This window comes from Marmota monax, unplaced genomic scaffold (assembly GCF_021218885.2).
Source record: "Marmota monax isolate L192 unplaced genomic scaffold, Marmota_monax_Labrador192_F-V1.1 WCK01_AAM20220418_F8-fsc00006, whole genome shotgun sequence".
NCBI classification, from domain to species: domain Eukaryota; kingdom Metazoa; phylum Chordata; class Mammalia; order Rodentia; family Sciuridae; genus Marmota; species Marmota monax.
Genome location: NW_026693712.1, coordinates 17,488,792 through 17,506,991, shown reverse-complemented (window position 1 = coordinate 17,506,991; position 18,200 = coordinate 17,488,792). Strand labels below are relative to the sequence as shown.

Here is an 18,200-nt window from a genome sequence, read left to right as displayed (position 1 = left end):
TTCTTAGTCTTTCTGTTCCGTTGTTTTAAGCTTTCAGTGTGGTCATGAAATTGGCTTACTAAGGGGTAGCAATCCAGAGTTTGATAAGCACTTTTCTTAGAGATATAAAAGTGTGATACAGGGCTGGGGACGTAGCTCAGAGCTTGGCTAGGATGTTTACCATTTCCATTCCCAGCACTTCAAAAAAATTGTGATACATGTGGAGCATTGAGAATTATTGAAAGATAACCCTTTGGGTTTAAATTTATTTTATTTATTTATTTTTGGTACAAGGGATTGAACCCAGGGATACTTAACCACTGAACCACACCCCCAGCTCTTTTTTATTTATTTTATTTTTAGATAGGGTCTCACCAAGTTGTTTAGGGCCTCAACAAATTGCTGAGGCTAGGCTTAAACTAGTGATCCTTCTATCTCTGCCTCCCAAACTGCTGGTTGGGTTTTAATTTTAAAATGGAAATTCAAAGCATTGTAAGAAGAAGTTTTGTCTTGTGTTTATTTAGGGATCAAATAACCATTCTTGCCTTTAATGATCTGACTAAAAAACAGTAAAGGGGGAAAAGCCCCTATGTTTGGGTTTCCCAAGAATTCCAAAGATTGTGGAGGAATGAAAACATAGATTAGCAAAATGTGTGATCAAAGAGAATAAAAAGAGTCTGTGAAGATGTGTTTGTGTGTGGGAGAGCAAGCAATCACCCTCCTCTGGTTTTAAATTTCTTTTCTATACAGCCAATTCCCATATTTACCATTTCTTTTCACTCTCATGCCTATATCCTTCATTCTGTTATTAAATTTCCCCTCACAAAAATCACTTGATGAAACTTCACACTAGATGAATATAATTGTCTCCTTTCCCCTCTCTTACACCTGGGCTGCTGCACTCTATAAGATAAAAATTGTCATACCATTGCCACTATAAATATATCATATCCAAGTCTAATTGGGCTTTTGAGACCAATAAATCCTTTTACAATTTTGCTAATTAACTTTCTCTTAAAATCTACTTACTTTAGACTTTGCCTAATACCTTAAAGAAAAATAAACTCCATCAGATGGAAATTATCATTTCCTGTCCCCAAGTCTACACCTTTGACAACATCTGTACCAACACCATTGTCCTACTGAGTTCCCTCCCACCTAAATACAATCTCTTCCTATATTCACCTTCTAGGGGCCTCATATGGAGTTGATCTTCTGTATCTTAATTTTCTCCCCCTCTACTTAATGTTACACATCATCATTTTAAATTCGTTCATTTTCTGGTCTTAAACTATTAAGTTAAATTTTCTAGTTTACCAAGATTTTTCTTCCACCCACAGCCTTTTATTTCCTTAAAGTTTTATCTACCCTCATTTTTTTTTTAATTTTTTATTGTTGGCTGTTCAAAACATTACATAGTTCTTGATATATCATATTTCACAATTTGATTCAAGTGGGTTATGAGCTCCCATTTTTACCCCATATACAGATTGCAGAATCACATCAGTTACACATCCATTGATTTACATATTGCCATACTAGTGTCTGTTGTATTCTGCTGCCTTTCCTATCCTCTACTATCCCCCCCCTCCCCTCCCCTCCCCTCCCCTCCCCTCCCCTCTTCTCTCTCTGCTCCCTCTACTGACATTTGTTTGTCCCCCTTATATTATTTTTCCCCTTCCCCTCACTTCCTCTTGTATGTACTTTTGTATAACTCTGAGGGTCTCCTTCCATTTCCATGCATTTTCCCTTCTCTCTCCCTTTCCCTCCCACCTCTCATCCCTGTTTAATGTTAATCTTCTTCTCCTGCTCTTCGACCCTACTCTGTTCTTAGTTACTCTCCTTATATCAAAGAAGACATTTGGCATTTGTTTTTTAGGGATTGGCTAGCTTCACTTAGCATAATCTGCTCTAATGCCATCCATTTCCCTGTAAATTCTATGATTTTGTCATTTTTTAATGCAGAGTAATACTCCATTGTGTATAAATGCCACATTTTTTTTATCCATTCATCCATTGAAGGGCATCTAGGTTGGTTCCACAGTCTAGCTATTGTGAATTGTGCTGCTATGAACATAGATGTAGCAGTGTCCCTGTAGCATGCTCTTTTTAGGTCTTTAGGGAATAGACCGAGAAGGGGAATAGCTGGGTCAAATGGTGGCTCCATTCCCAGCTTTCCAAGAAATCTCCATACTGCTTTCCAAATAGGCTGCACCAATTTGCAGTCCCACCAGCAATGTACAAGTGTACCCTTTTCCCCACATCCTCGCCAGCACTTGTTGTTGCTTGACTTCATAATGGCTGCCAATCTAACTGGAGTGAGATGGTATCTTAGGGTGGTTTTGATTTGCATTTCTCTGACTGCTAGAGATGGTGAGCATTTTTTCATGTACTTGTTGATTGATTGTATGTCCTCCTCTGAGAAGTGTCTGTTCAGGTCCTTTGCCCATTTGTTGATTGGGTTGTTTGTTCTCTTATTGTCTAATTTTTTGAGTTCTTTGTATACTCTGGATATTAGGGCTCTATCTGAAGTGTGAGGAGTAAAGATTTGTTCCCAGGATGTAGGCTCTCTGTTTACCTCTCTTATTGTATCTTTTGCTGAGAAAAAACTTTTTAGTTTGAGTAAGTCCCATTTGTTGATTCTAGTTATTAACTTTTGTGCTATGGGTGTCCTATTGAGGAATTTGGAGCCCGACCCCACAGTATGTAGATCGTAGCCAACTTTTTCTTCTATCAGACGGCGTGTCTCTGATTTGATATCAAGCTCCTTGATCCATTTTGAATTAACTTTTGTGCATGGCGAGAGAAAGGGATTCAGTTTCATTTTGTTGCATATGGATTTCCAGTTTTCCCAGCACCATTTGTTGAAGATGCTATCCTTCCTCCATTGCATGCTTTTAGCCCCTTTATCAAATATAAGATAGTTGTAGTTTTGTGGATTGGTTTCTGTGTCCTCTATTCTGTACCATTGGTCCACCCGCCTGTTTTGGTACCAGTACCATGCTGTTTTTGTTACTATTGCTCTGTAGTATAGTTTGAAGTCTGGTATCGCTATACCGCCTGATTCACCCTTCCTGCTTAGCATTGTTTTTGCTATTCTGGGTCTTTTGTTTTTCCATATGAATTTCATGATTGCTTTCTCTATTTCTACAAGAAATGCCGTTGGGATTTTGATTGGCATTGCATTAAACCTGTAGAGAACTTTTGGTAATATCGCCATTTTGATGATGTTAGTTCTGCCTATCCATGAACAGGGTATATTTTTCCATCTTCTAAGATCTTCTTCTATTTCTCTCTTTAGGGTTCTGTAGTTTTCATTGTATAAGTCTTTCACCTCTTTTGTTAGGTTGATTCCCAAGTATTTTATTTTTTTTGAAGATATTGTGAATGGAGTGGTTGTCCTCATTTCCATTTCAGAGGATTTGTCGCTGATATACAGGAATGCCTTTGATTTATGCGTGTTGATTTTATATCCTGCCACTTTGCTGAATTCATTTATTAGCTCTAATAGTTTCTTTGTAGACCCTTTTGGTTCTGCTAGGTATAGAATCATGTCATCTGCAAATAGTGATAATTTAAGTTCTTCTTTTCCTATTTTGATGCCTTTAATTTCTTTCGTCTGTCTAATTGCTCTGGCCAGTGTTTCGAGAACTATGTTGAACAGAAGTGGAGAGAGAGGGCATCCCTGTCTTGTTCCAGATTTTAGAGGGAATGCCTTCAATTTTTCTCCATTCAGAATGATGCTAGCCTGAGGCTTAGCATAGATAGCTTTTACAATGTCGAGGTATGTTCCTGTTATCCCTAGTTTTTCTAGAGTTTTGAACATAAAGGGATGCTGTACTTTGTCAAATGCTTTTTCCGCATCTATCGAGATGATCATATGATTCTTATTTTTAAGTCTATTGATGTGGTGAATAACATTTATTGATTTCCGTATATTGAACCAGCCTTGCATCCCAGGGATGAATCCTACTTGATCATGGTGCACAATTTTTTTGATAAGTTTTTGTATCCGAGTGGCCAGAATTTTATTGAGGATTTTTGCATCTAGGTTCATTAGAGATATTGGTCTGTAGTTTTCTTTCTTTGAAGTGTCTTTGTCTGGTTTAGGTATCAGGGTGATGTTGGCCTCGTAGAATGAATTTGGAAGTTCTCCCTCTTTTTCTATTTCCCGAAGTAGCTTGAAAAGTATTGGTATTAGTTCCTCTTTAAAGGTTTTGTAAAACTCTGCTGTATACCCATCTGGTCCTGGGCTTTTCTTAGTTGGTAGTCTTTTGATGGTTTCTTCTATTTCCTCAATTGATATTGGTCTGTTTAGGTTGTCTATATCCTCCTGACTCAATCTGGGCAGATCATATGACTTAAGAAATTTATCTATGCCTTCACTATCTTCTAATTTATTGGAGTATAAGGATTCAAAATAATTTTTGATTATCTTCTGTATTTCTGAAGTGTCTGTTGTGATATTGCCTCTTTCATCCCGTATGCTAGTAATTTGAGTTCTCTCTCTTCTTCTCTTCGCTAGCATGGCTAAGGGTCTGTCGATTTTGTTTATTTTTTCAAAGAACCAACTTTTAGTTTTGTCAATTTTTTCAATTGTTTCTTTTGTTTCGATTTCATTAATTTCAGCTCTGATTTTAATTATTTCTTGCCTTCTACTTGTTTTGCTGTTGTTTTGCTCTTCTTTTTCTAGGATTTTGAGATGAAGTATGAGATCATTTATTTCTTGGTTTTTTCTTTTTTTAAGGAATGAACTCCAAGCAATGAATTTTCCTCTTAGAACTGCTTTCAATGTGTCCCATAGATTCCGATATGTTGTGTCTGTGTTTTCATTAATCTCTAAGAATTTTTTAATTTCTTCCTTGATGTCTTCTATAACCCATTGATCATTCAGTAACCTATTGTTCATTCTCCAAGTGATGTATTCTTTTCCCTTCCTTCTTTTATCGTTGATTTTCAGTTCCATTCCATTATGATCAGATAGGATGCATGGTATTATCTCTACTCCTTTATATTGTCTAAGAGTTTCCCTGTGACATAATATATGATCTATTTTTGAGAAGGATCCATGTGCTGCTGAGAAAAAAGTGTAACTGCTTGATGTTGGGTGGTATACTCTATATATGTCAATTAAGTCTAGGTTATTAATTGTGTTATTGAGTTCTATAGTTTCCTTATTCAACTTTTGTTTGGAAGATCTGTCCAGTGGTGATAGAGGTGTGTTGAAGTCTCCCATGATTATTGTATGGTGGTCTATTAGACTCTTGAACTTGAGAAGAGTTTGTTTGATGAACATAGCTGCACCATTGTTTGGGGCATATATATTTATGATTGTTATGTCTTGTTGGTGTATGGTTCCCTTGAGCAGTATGTAGTATCCCTCTTTATCCCTTTTGATTAACTTTGGCTTGAAATCTATTTTATTTGATATGAGTATGGATACTCCTGCTTGTTTCCGAAGTCCATATGAGTGATATGATTTTTCCCAACCTTTCACCTTCAGCCTATGTATGTCTTTTCCTATCAAATGCGTCTCCTGTAGGCAGCATATTGTTGGGTCTTGTTTTGTGACCCATTCTACTAGCCTGTGTCTCTTGATTGGTGAGTTTAAGCCATTAACATTTAGGGTTATTATTGAGATATGGGTTGTTCTTCCAGCCATATTTGTTTATTTATGTTACTAAACATGGTTTGTTTTCCTCTTTGATTATTTTCCCCCCTTTAGTGTCCTACCTCCCACTGTTGGTTTTCATTGTTATTTTCCATTTCCTCTTCCTGTAATGTTTTGCCAAGGATGTTTTGAAGAGATGGTTTTCTAGCTGCAAATTCTTTTAACTTTTGTTTATCGTGGAAGGTTTTAATTTCATCTTCCATCCTGAAGCTTAATTTCGCTGGAAACACAATTCTTGGTTGGAACCCATTTTCTTTCAGTGTTTGAAATATGTTATTCCAGGATCTTCTAGCTTTCAGAGTCTGTGTTGAAAGATCAGCTGTTATCCTGATTGGCTTACCCCTAAATGTGATCTGCTTCCTTTCTCTTGTAGCTTTTAAAATTCTCTCCTTATTCTGTATGTTGGGCATCTTCATTATAATGTGTCTAGGTGTGGGTCTCTTATGATTTTGCACATTTGGCGTCCTGTAGGCTTCTAGGATTTGGGATTCTGTCTCATTCTTCAAGTCTGGGAAGTTTTCTCGTATTATTTCATTGAATAGATTGCTCAATCCTTTGGTTTGAAACTCTGTCCCTTCCTGTATCCCAATGACTCTTAAATTTGGTCTCTTGATGTTATCCCATATTTCTTGGATGTTCTGCTCATGGTTTCTTAACAGTCTTGCTGAGCTGTCTATGTTCTTTTCAAGTTGAAATACTTTATCTTCATTGTCTGATGTTCTGTCTTCTAAGTGTTCTACTCTGCTGGTAGTATTCTCAATTGAGTTTTTAAGTTGGCTTATTGCTTCCTGCATTTCTAGGATTTCTGTTTGTTTGTTTTTTATAACCTCTATTTCCCTGTGTAGTTGATCTTTTGCTTCTTGGATTTGTTTATGTAATTCATTGTTGAAGTGATCTTTCATTGTTTGATTTTGCTGTCTGATGTCTTCCTTGAGACTCCAGATCATCTGAAGCATGTATATCCTGAATTCTTTATCTGACATTCCATCTGCTGCAGCTATTACCTCTTCTAACGTTGAGTTGACCTGCATTGCTTGTGGTCCTTTCTTTCCTTGTCTCTTCATACTGTTCACGTTCCTTTCTACTTAGTGAAACTGTTGTGCTATTGAATTTTCCCCCTATATATTTATATTGGTCTTGTATAGTTGCAAAGTCTCCCTCGCAGGCGCGGGCAGCGGCTCTGTCCCTCTGCGGGCCGCTAGGCTTGTTCTGTGGGTGGTCACAGTTCTGTCTACTTTGCAGGTGCAGGCAGCGGCACTGCCCCTCTGCAGGCCTCTGGGGCTGTACTGCCAGTGGGTCGCAGGTCCGCCTACCTTGCAGGTGCGGGGGGGGGGGGGCGGCTCTACCCTTCCTCAGGCCACTGGGCCAATTCTGTCTCTCGGTTGCAGGTCTGGCCTGTTCTGATGGTGGTCACAGTTCCACCTACCTGGCAGGCGCGGGGGGTGGGGGGCGGCTCTGCCCCCCAGCAGGCCCCTGGGCCTGCTCTGTGCGTGGTCACAGTTCCCTCTACCTTGCCGGTGCAGGGGGAGGGGGCGGCTCTGCCTCTCAGCAGGCCGCTGCTCCTCTTCTGCCAGTGGGTCGCAGGCCCGCCTACCTTGCAGGAGTGATTGGAAGCTCTGTCCCACCGCGGGCCACTGGGCCTTTTCTGTCGGTGGTCACCTGGCAGGGGCGGGGGATGGGGGGTGGCTCTGCCCCTCAGCAGGCCGCTGGGCCTGCTCTGTGCGTGGTCACGGTTCCCTCTACTTTGCCGGCGCAGGGGGAGGGGGCGGCTCTGCCTCTCAGCAGGTCGCTGCTCCTCCTCTGCTGGTGGGTCGCAGGCCCGCCTACCTTGCAGGAGTGATTGGAAGCTCTGTCCCGCCGAGGGCTGCTGGGCCTTTTCTGTCCGTGGTCACAGTTCCCCTACCTGGCAGGCGCGGGGGGTGGGGGGCGGCTCTGCCCCTCAGCAGGCTGCTGGGCCTGCTCTGTGCGTGGTCACAGTTCCCTCTACTTTGCCGGCGCAGGGGGAGGGGGCGGCTCTGCCTCTCAGCAGGTCGCTGCTCCTCTTCTGCCGGTGGGTCGCAGGCCCGCCCACCTTGCAGGAGTGATTGGAAGCTCTGTCCCACCGCGGGCCACTGGGCCTTTTCTGTCGGTGGTCACCTGGCAGGGGCGGGGGATGGGGGGTGGCTCTGCCCCTCAGCAGGCCGCTGGGCCTGCTCTGTGCGTGGTCACAGTTCCCTCTACTTTGCCGGCGCAGGGGGAGGGGGCGACTCTGCCTCTCAGCAGGTCGCTGCTCCTCCTCTGCCGGTGGGTCGCAGGCCCGCCTACCTTGCAGGAGTGATTGGAAGCTCTGTCCCGCCGAGGGCCGCTGGGCCTTTTCTGTCCGTGGTCACAGTTCCCCTACCTGGCAGGCGCGGGGGGTGGGGGGCAGCTCTGCCACTCAGCAGGCCGCTGGGCCTGCTCTGTGCGTGGTCACAGTTCCCTCTACTTTGCCGGCGCAGGGGGAGGGGGCCTCTACCCTCATTTTTGATTCCTCATTTCTCAAACTTTTCAACCAAGGGCAATCTTACCTTGCACTGCAACCACTTTACTGAAAATGCTATTGTAAATGCTACCACGGATTTATTTTAAGAGATGTGATTATGCAATAACTTATAAAATTTATATGTCTCTCTTTCATGTGACATTTCCAATGTACATGATTAGATATATATGGCAGCTTTGCTCCTAACAGTCCTTCTGGAATCAAGTTTATTTCCAAGTAATTGTTCCAACATTCCCTTTGGGAATGTCATAACCTGCATGACTGTCACTACCATATATGTGTTCTTTAGCTAGCTTGGAGGGAAGAGGCACATCCAGATCTGGAAGTGAAAAGAAATTATGCTCACAATCCATATGTGAGAGAGTTCACTCGGCCATACCTAAATACAAGAGATTCTGGGACAGGTATCTAGTGGTCATGTGTACATTTCTATTACTACAGAAGAAATGAAGTACAGATTTTAGCAGAAATCCACAGTGATCACCGTCTTAAATCCAATAGGCAGTTTTAATATTTGCCTTTCTCTTGATTTTTCCAAAGCATTTACTACTGCTTACTCTTCCTCATTTTCTTGCTTTTATTTTCACGATTTGAACTCTGGGCCCTCCCTTTCAATTAAGATACTTCTTTTCTTCTCTCCTCTAAATTAAGGGATTTCTCAGAGTGCTAAGTGAAGCTCTTTTTTTCTTACTTGACAATTTTAACACTTGACACTTTGCTTGGTTATCCTAGAACTCTCCATATACAGTCATCCAGGTAACTGTGGGAGAATGGGTTTTTAATTCTATGGATATAAAAATCCACAAATACTGAAGTTTTGTGTAAAATACAGCAGTATTTGCATATAACCTATTCACATCCCTTTGTATACTTTAAATCATTGTTAGATTATTTATAATAATACAATATAAATGCTGTATAAACAGTTATTATACTATATTGTTTAGGGAATAATTCTGGGGTAGAAATCTGTACACAAATGAAATATTTGGTTTAGATTTTAATTATTTTGTCTTATTTTATTTTTGGGTGCTGAAATTCAACCCTGGATTGCACTGTGCATTTAAAGCACATGTCTTTCCACTGAGTTGCACCCCAATCCAAGATTTTAATTAATTTAACAGACACTTAACCAGCACATATGATTAATCTGTAAATGTTAACTCTTTATATCCCTATGATAATCCTAGGGCACTAATAAATAGTATTATTGACCTGTTTTACACATAAGAAAACAGAAAGTTGGCCCATGTTTGCATAGAGTGAGTGGCACAAGCAGAATTCTAATGCTGACACTTTGGTTCCAGAACCCCTATTTCTAACTATGGTCCTCTGCAGTTCCCATGGTACATAAATACATATCCCTTCTAGGTATTTCTATATTATAATTAACCTGTATCATTGTAACACATTTTAATTATTGCCAGTTTATAGCCTTTGAGCTCCATAGAAACAAAGGTTATCTTATTTGTACCATGATCTTATATGTTAAATATAAAAGTTCAGAATCTTATACTTCCATGACTTGGGCATGTAATAAATTTTGTGTGATCTTTTTCCTGATATATATGAAAAAACTAATATGCTACTAACTACAATTGACTGAAATTAGCAAATAGTGACAAGAATTGCACACAGTGTATATTTGTAACTATTTAAGATGTTACCTGAATAAAAATATTATTTCTTCAGTTCAGGACATTTTAAGAGATTCATGTATCAAGCATTCAAAGCAGTGATAATTTAATGCAGAATATGAATCTCGTTTGGATTATGATTCAAACCAAAAACAAAAGACATTTTGGTGAGAACTGGGGGAAATCAGAGTCCAAGTATAAATTATATCAAAGAATTACTGCTAAATATTTTTATTGTGATAGTGATGTTGTAATAATATTTTAAAAGGTCTTTTCTGTTATAGATACTTAATGAAGTATTCAGAAGGAAAAATATGTGATATATGGGATTGGTTTTTGAATACTCCAGATGTATTCACAGATTTCTTTTTCAAAGAGGAAATTTTCTCAATGAAAATTTCTAGAGACACATGGTGGCGCTACAGGATAAGATGAAAACGGTACACAGCTAGCACTGTGGACTCCATTATTTAGGAGACAGAGACCATCGAACCCACTCAGAGGTATTGAAACAGCTTCACTTACAGAACTGCTGGAAGGCTATATATTTTCCAGGGGTATCCTATCGAAATATCAGTGCTTTGGCTTCCAAAATTAGGACTGAACTTAATATTATTCCACACAAAAAAAAAGTTGCCTGAAGGAACCATGGGGATCAGAGGGGCATGCACTCTACGGAAAAGGCAAGTCCTGGTTTTCTTTGTTTTGCTGGGGTTGTCGTGGGCAGATACTGAATCCACACGCTATTTTGTGGCAGAGGAAACAGAAATTGGCTCTTTTGTGACTAATTTGGCAAGAGACCTAGGGTTAGAGGTAGAGGAGATGTCCTCACGGGAGGCTCGGGTAGTGTCTGATGATAATGAAAAGCATTTGTACCTTGATTTGAGGACTGGAGATTTACTCTTAAATAAGAAACTGGATAGAGAAGAGCTGTGTGGCTCTACTGAGCCCTGTGTGCTGCATTTTCAAGTGGTATTAGAAAACCCCTTACAGTTTTTTCGGGCTGAACTGCATATCAGAGATATAAATGATCACTCCCCTACATTTCTGGACAAGGAAATACTGATTAAAATATCAGAAAGTGCTACTATTGGAACCACAATCTTAATAGAAAATGCTCAGGATTTGGATGTAGGAAGCAACAGTCTCCAAAACTACACAATTAGCCCAAATTCTCATTTCTACATTAAAATTCAAGACAATGAAGATGGAAAGATATATCCAGAACTGGTGCTAGATAGAGCATTAGACCATGAGGAGGCACCTGAGCTTACATTGACACTCACAGCACTGGATGGTGGATCTCCACCCAGGTCTGGGACAACTTTGGTTCTCATCAAAGTTTTGGACATCAATGATAATGCCCCTGAGTTTGTCCAGAATCTCTATGAAGTGCAGGTCCAGGAGGATACACCCATTGGCTCCTGGATTATCACCATCTCTGCTAAGGATTTAGATACAGGAAATTATGGGAAAATATGGTACACATTTTTCCATGCCTCAGAAGATATTCGTAAAACCTTTGAAATCAACTCAATATCTGGGGAAGTTAATTTGAGATCACAACTGGATTTTGAAATAATACAGTCCTATTCTATAAATATTCAGGCAACAGATGGTGGAGGTCTCTCTGAAAAATGCACGCTTCTAGTTAAAGTATTAGATATAAATGACAACCCACCAGAAATAACCATTTCATCAATTACAAAGACAATACCAGAGAATGCATCTGAGACCCTCGTGGCTCTTTTTAGTGTCCGAGATCAAGACTCTGGAGACAATGGAAGGATCCTTTGCTCTATTCAAGATGACCTCCCTTTTATCTTGAAACCCACCTTCAAAAACTTTTTCACTCTAGTTTCTGAAAAAGCACTGGACAGAGAGAGCAGAGCTAAGTACAACATCACCATCACGGTCACAGACTTGGGGACACCAAGGCTGAAAACTGAGTACAGCATAACCGTCCTCATCTCCGACGTCAATGACAATGTTCCTGCCTTCACACAAGTGTCCTACACCCTGATGGTCCGCGAGAACAACCAGCCAGCCCTGCAAATAGGCAGTGTCAGCGCCACAGACAGAGACTCAGGCACCAATGCCCAGATCACCTACTCGCTGCTGCCAAACCAGGACCCGCACCTGCCCCTCGCCTCGCTGGTCTCCATCAACGCAGACAATGGGCAGCTGTTCGCGCTGAGGGCGCTGGACTTCGAGGCCCTGCAGGCGTTTGAGTTCCACGTGGGCGCCACAGACCAAGGCTCGCCCGCGCTCAGCAGCCAGACGCTGGTGCGAGTGATGGTGCTGGACGAAAATGACAACCCGCCCTTCCTGCTGTACCCAATGCAGAACGCCTCTGCGCCCTGCACCGAACTGGTTCCCAGGGCGGCAGAGCAGGGCTACCTGGTCACCAAGGTGGTGGCGGTGGATGGAGACTCGGGCCAGAACGCCTGGCTGTCATACCAGCTGCTCAAGGCCACGGAGCCAGGGCTGTTTGGCGTGTGGGCGCACAATGGCGAGGTGCGCACCACCAGGCTGCTGAGCGAGCGCGACGCGGCCAGGCACAGGCTGGTGGTGCTGGTCAAGGACAATGGCGAGCCTCCGCTGTCTGCCAGCGTCACGCTGCACGTGCTGCTGGTGGATGGCTTCTCCCAGCCCTACCTGCCGCTCCTGGAAGTGGCGCCCGAGCGCGCGCAGGGGGACTCGCTCACTGTCTACTTGGTCATCGCCTTGGCCTCTGTGTCATCGCTCTTCCTGTTCTCTGTGCTGGTGTTCCTGGTGGTGAGGCTGTGCAGGAGGCACAGGGCTGCGCCACTGGGTGTGTATTCGGTGCCTGAGGGCCATTTTCCTGGCCACCTGGTGGATGTCAGTGGCACCGGGACACTGTCTCAAAGCTACCAGTATGAAGTGTGTCTGATGGGAGGTAATGGGATAAGTGAGTTTAGTTTCCTGAAGCCAAATATCCCCAATCCTGAAATACATGATATTGGCAGGAATGTGGGAGAAAAAGAGAACTTTGCTAATAGCTGTTAGAGTCTGTAAACAAGTCAAAATAACACCTGGCATTTTGCCAGGGGAATGTTAGAGTTTGTAAACAAGTCTGGATGGTGCCTGGCAAAATGCCAGAGGGAGTGGTTTGAGAAGTAACAAAAGGAGCCATTAAGTGTAGAGATTCCTGATTGGTTGACTGCTGCATCTAGTTTATGCTAATTAGATAAGCTGTGTGGAATGTATAAATACTGCTCCTGTCCTGCAATAAAGGACTCCCACTCCTGCTGTATCAATCTACACAAGTTGTTCGTCACACACCCCCCCCACCCCCGGTTATTTTGCCCAGCCAGCCGGGCTGCGACAAATAGCTTTGGATTCAATGGTCAATAAAAAAAAAAAAGATTATCTAGAAATTTTAATCTTTTGTTGTAGTAAGCAAACTTTAGATACTTTTATTTCTGCAAATATTTTAATTCCTAATTTGTAATAGATTTTAAGTTGCACTCTATTTGCATGCATTATTATTTATCATGCTCTTCTGAAGGTTACTTTAAAAAACTTTTTAGACTCTATAATGATATTAAAATATAGTCTGCTCTTTGTAAAAAATATGTTATTTCAATCCTGATACTGGGAATTGATCTCAGGGTCACTCGACACTGAGCAACATCCCCAGCCCTATTTTGTATTTTATTTAGAAACATGATCTCATTGAGTTGCTTAGTGCCTTGCTTTTGCTAAGGCTGGCTTTGAACTTGTGATCCTCCTGCCTCAGCCTCTCAAGCCACTGGGATTACAAGCACATGCCACAATGCGTTTTAATGAAGTTATTTTTAATTTGTTGTCATGGTGTATACTAAGTAATAAAACACTCTTAATCATTTGGAGATGTAAACTAAAATATTGATAGCAAATGTCATGGACTGTGAATGTACCTAAGTGGTATAATGCATATGTTCCTGAGGCCTTGGGCTTGATTCCCAGCTCCCACCCCCTGACAAAAGGGTAAATGCCACAATATGTGTAAATTGTTTCTGCACACCTTCAAGATACCAATAAAGCAAAAAAAACTAAAAAATGTTGAATATGAGTTGAAGGTATATTGAATTAATTCTACTGGTCTCTAAAATTTTCATCATAAATGGTAAAAAGATGTCTCTCTCCAAATTCAGTACTAGAGAACTTTTAAAATATATATTGTTTGTCAAGAACCCATTTTAGGCTTGGCTTCATGTTGTACAATTGTAATCTCAGCCACTACAGAGGCTGAGACAGGAAGATCACAATTTCAAGGGCAGCTTCTGCAATTTAGGGAAACCCTGTCTCATAAGAACTGGGGGTATAGGTCAATGATACAGTGCCCCAGGTTCAACTCCCAGTACCATGGGAGATTAATTTTAGATGAAGTGATCACATTAAATATTAATGATGTTTTAAGTAATTTTTCCTTTTTATTGTTGATGATGCTTTTGTGGAAGAGTATCTTAAAATATTCTGAACTTTCATATTGCTATCTTGTTTAAATACACCAAGTTTACTAGCTTAATATTGTGTTATTTTGTCATTACTAAAACATAAAATAGTTTGAAGTCTCGCCCTGAATAAAATAATCTTAATCAGAATACTACAAGACAAAACTTCTGAAGAAATCAGAATGAAGATTTAAACTGTTAAAGATTACCTGGGTTTTCTTTCCTAATCATTATTAAGAGTAAATATAGAGGTTGGGCACATATCTTAGTGGTAGAGTGTTTGCATAGCAGGTGAGAGGCCCTGGGTTCAATTCCCAGCATGAAAAACAATGAAAAAGTAAATATCACTAATGCTGTGTGGCCTTTTCAGGTATCCACAAGAAGCAATAGATCTGTATTTATGATTTATAGATGCCTCATTGTTTTTACAAATTATAACGTCTCAAACCTGTAAGTGGGCAGCTCAATGAAGGATTATAGGTAGAAATGTTGATAACTAGAAAGTAGCATACATATAGTGCTAGTGTGCATATACATTTCTGTAACTGTGTTCATAAAATGAAGTATCATGAATTAAATGATGTAGTAAAATGGAATTTCACTTGCCATTGTGAAATAGGTGAAAGCTATGATTTCCTTAAGAATCTCATTCTCCCTCTGCTTCATGAAATTTCAATTGATTTTTAGTGTTTTTACAGGAATATATATTAGCTGTATAGATGTATGAAAGTTGTATGAATTTCATTTAACTTGGTATTTAAACAATAAAATTCTGAAAATGATTGGTACCTCCTAATCCCTCAGAGTCATAAGAATTAAAACTATGCTTATGAAAGCCACCTAGTAAGTCCAATAATAAACGCTGATGAAAGGAAGAAGCATTGAGGGGTTGGAGATATGGCTCAGGGGCAAAGTGCTTGCTTAGCACTAAAAGAATGGAAGAAGCCCAGTGTGGTGTCACTGGCCTGTTATCCCAGTGACTCAGAAGTCAGAGGCAGGAGAACCTAAATTTAGAGACCCGTCTTAGCAATTTAGAGAAGCCCTAAGCAACTTAGCAAGACCCTGTCTCAAAATAAAAAGTAAAAATCGTTGGGGAAAGAAGGAGAATTTAAGGAATAGAATAAGAAGTTAGGAAAAAGTGAAATGAAAAGAGAAGTAAGAAGTAAGTATCTTTACCCCCCCACCAATATCCACTTAAAAATGAATTTAAAAACCCAGGTATTTGTCTAACAAAGGAGAAAAACAGACTTTAATTTAAAAATGAATGGGATAAATGAAATAATTATCTGAATATTTGAAATGACAACAACCTGATAAGGATATCTGTTCTCCAAAAATGTTTATAAATTCAATGCAATTTTTTTAAAAATCCACAAAAAATAAGTAAGGATAAATTGTTCCGAATATTGATGTGGAAAAAGTGCATTCTTCTTGCATTAAGAACAAAGAATGTTTAAAAAGAAAATAGAAGAATGCCTTACTTTGTAGCTATTAGGATATGTGAAAAATATAAAATAAATAAATACATTTGAATGATTCAGGAACAGACTCAGAGATTACTAGATAGAATAAGATCCTTCTATATAAAAAATCTTGGTCATACTAGGGGAGGTGTCAAAATCACAAAGAAGGGGTGAGAAAATAGTTATTACTTAGCAAATGTTCTTGGGAAAACTGGATCACTATATAAAGAAACAAAATTCCTATCTCTTGTCATATGCAAATAAACTCCATATATATCCAAGAAGTGAATTTGAAATATTTTAATAGGAAAACTGAAATAAATAGAAGTAAAATATCTTCATAACCTTATAATTGGTTTAGATTTTTTACAAAGCTTTAAAGTAAAAACAATAAAAATGCAAATTAATATTACCATCTCAAAACTAAAGGATAGCACAAGCAAGCAGATGACAGGGAGGAGATATTTGCAATATTTCAACTGAGAAGGATTAATACTTAGGTTATTCAAATAAATCAGCAAAGTGCCAAAACTCAGAAGAGCCAATAGGATGTTTTAAAGAGGACAAGTGGGAGAGGAAATTTGAAAAGGAGGAAAATAAAATCAGAAAGTACTTGAAGTAATTCTTAACCTTGTTAATTCTTGAAACATGCATTAATGTAAGACATGGATTTAAATCTATTGTCAAGATGAAAATTTAATGATATAGTGTGTATTAATCAGAAATTACATGTAAAGACTACTTACAGAACTTCCTATTACATTTAGTGAAATTTAGCATGTACATTCCCTGATTCTATGTTAGAGTCTGTAAACAAGTCAAAATAACACCTGGCATTTTGCCAGGGGAATGTTAGAGTCTGTAAACAAGTCTGGATGGTTCCTGGCAAAATGCCAGAGGGAGTGGTTTGTGAAGTAACACCAGCGAGCCATTAAGTGTGGAGATTCCTTATTGGTTGACTGATGTATCTAGTTTATGCTAATTAGATAAGCTGTGTGGAATGTATAAATACTGCTCCTGTCCTGCAATAAACGGCTTCCACTCCTGCTGTATCAATCTACACAAGTTGCTCATCACCCCCCCTGTTATTCTGCTGCAGCCGGACTGCGGCAATTCTACTTTGGGAAATATAAGCCAGAAAACTATTTTTCAGCTTTACAATGTGATATATATGAGTGTGCTCATCTTTTAGAAGCAAAGAATAGGAATCCATCCATATATGTATCCATCAGAAAAGCAATCCATAAATAAAATGTGGAACATGATTCTGAAGGATCATTATGCAGTAATCAAAAAGAGTGAGTTAAATGTACATAGAAGTATATAGACAAATCCCAGATGTTTTTAAAGAAAAAAAAAAGAATGGTGGGGGAATATACATTGTTGGTGAGACTGCAGGTTAATACTACTATTTTGGAAAGTAATATGTACATATTGATGTTTATAGCAGCACAGTTCACAATAGCCAATCCTAGGTGTCCCTTAATAGATGATTGGATAAAGAATATGATTGTATGTACACAACGGCTGCATTTTAATCAGCCATAAAGAAGAATACAAGTATGTCATTTGTTGGCAAATGGATAGAACTCTATTACATCATGATAATAGAAATAAGCCAGACTCAAAAGGTCAAAGGCCAAATGCTTTCTTTTATATGTGGAATCTAGGAAAAAATAGGAATTAAAAGTGGGGGGTTCTTATGAAAAATAGAACAGAGAACAGTGAAGTAGAGGAAGGATAACAATGAGGAAGGAGGAGGAATGGGAAAGGGGAGGAATAGCAGTTTGAAATTAACCAAAGTATGTCATGTGCATGTATGAATATATCACAATGAATTCCACTTTTATGTGTAACTATAATACACCAGTTAAAAATATAGAAAAGGACTGGGAATAGTACAATGATACAAATATATCCATATTGTATTCAATATCTTATATTGATAGACATTTACAAGTATAGAGAAGCGCATATTGGAAGAAGAGAAGAAAATGGATATAGGAAAGAATATATAAGGGATAATAAGGAGATAGATATAGATATAGATATATATGAATGAATCACGTGGGGATAAGATACATTGTTGAGAGCCACAGCCGAAGGGGCCCCATCAAACTTCAAGCTGCCAGCAAACTTCCAGCTGCCGGCTGATGATTGGCTCACAGCGGCCCCAGCAACATCTAGCTGATTGGCTCCTCGGCCCCAGCAACATCTAGCTGATTGGCTCCTCTGCGGTGATGCTCATTGGGCTGTTTCCCTGCCCTTTCAGACCACGGAGCTGCTCATTGGGGGACTTTTTTGGCTCCGCCCATGTGACCCAGCCAATCGGCCTCAAGAGCAGGAGGATTGTGGGAGGTGGAGAGAAGCTTGTGGGGGAGAGAGAGGCTTGTGGAAAGCCGGTGGTGGCAGTTGAGGCTCTGAGGGTTTTTCCTGAGAGGCTGTTTTGTTTGGCGTGTGTGGTTCTAA

General features: G+C 39.9%; 1 protein-coding gene across 1 annotated transcript; it reads left to right on the top strand.

Annotated features, from left to right (window-relative positions):
- The first annotated feature begins 8,113 nt into the window (after positions 1-8,113).
- Positions 8,114-15,050, top strand: LOC124103518 (protocadherin beta-14). The gene has a single exon (XM_046460172.2). The coding sequence runs from the start codon at positions 10,457-10,459 to the stop codon at positions 12,836-12,838; it is 2,382 nt and encodes a 793-aa protein (XP_046316128.1). The 5' UTR covers positions 8,114-10,456; the 3' UTR covers positions 12,839-15,050.
- The last annotated feature ends 3,150 nt before the right edge of the window (positions 15,051-18,200 follow it).

Excerpts from the sequence above, each read along its gene's own strand:
- LOC124103518 (XM_046460172.2), top strand. The coding sequence starts at position 10,457 with ATGGGGATCAGAGGGGCATGCACTCTACGGAAAAGGCAAGTCCTGGTT.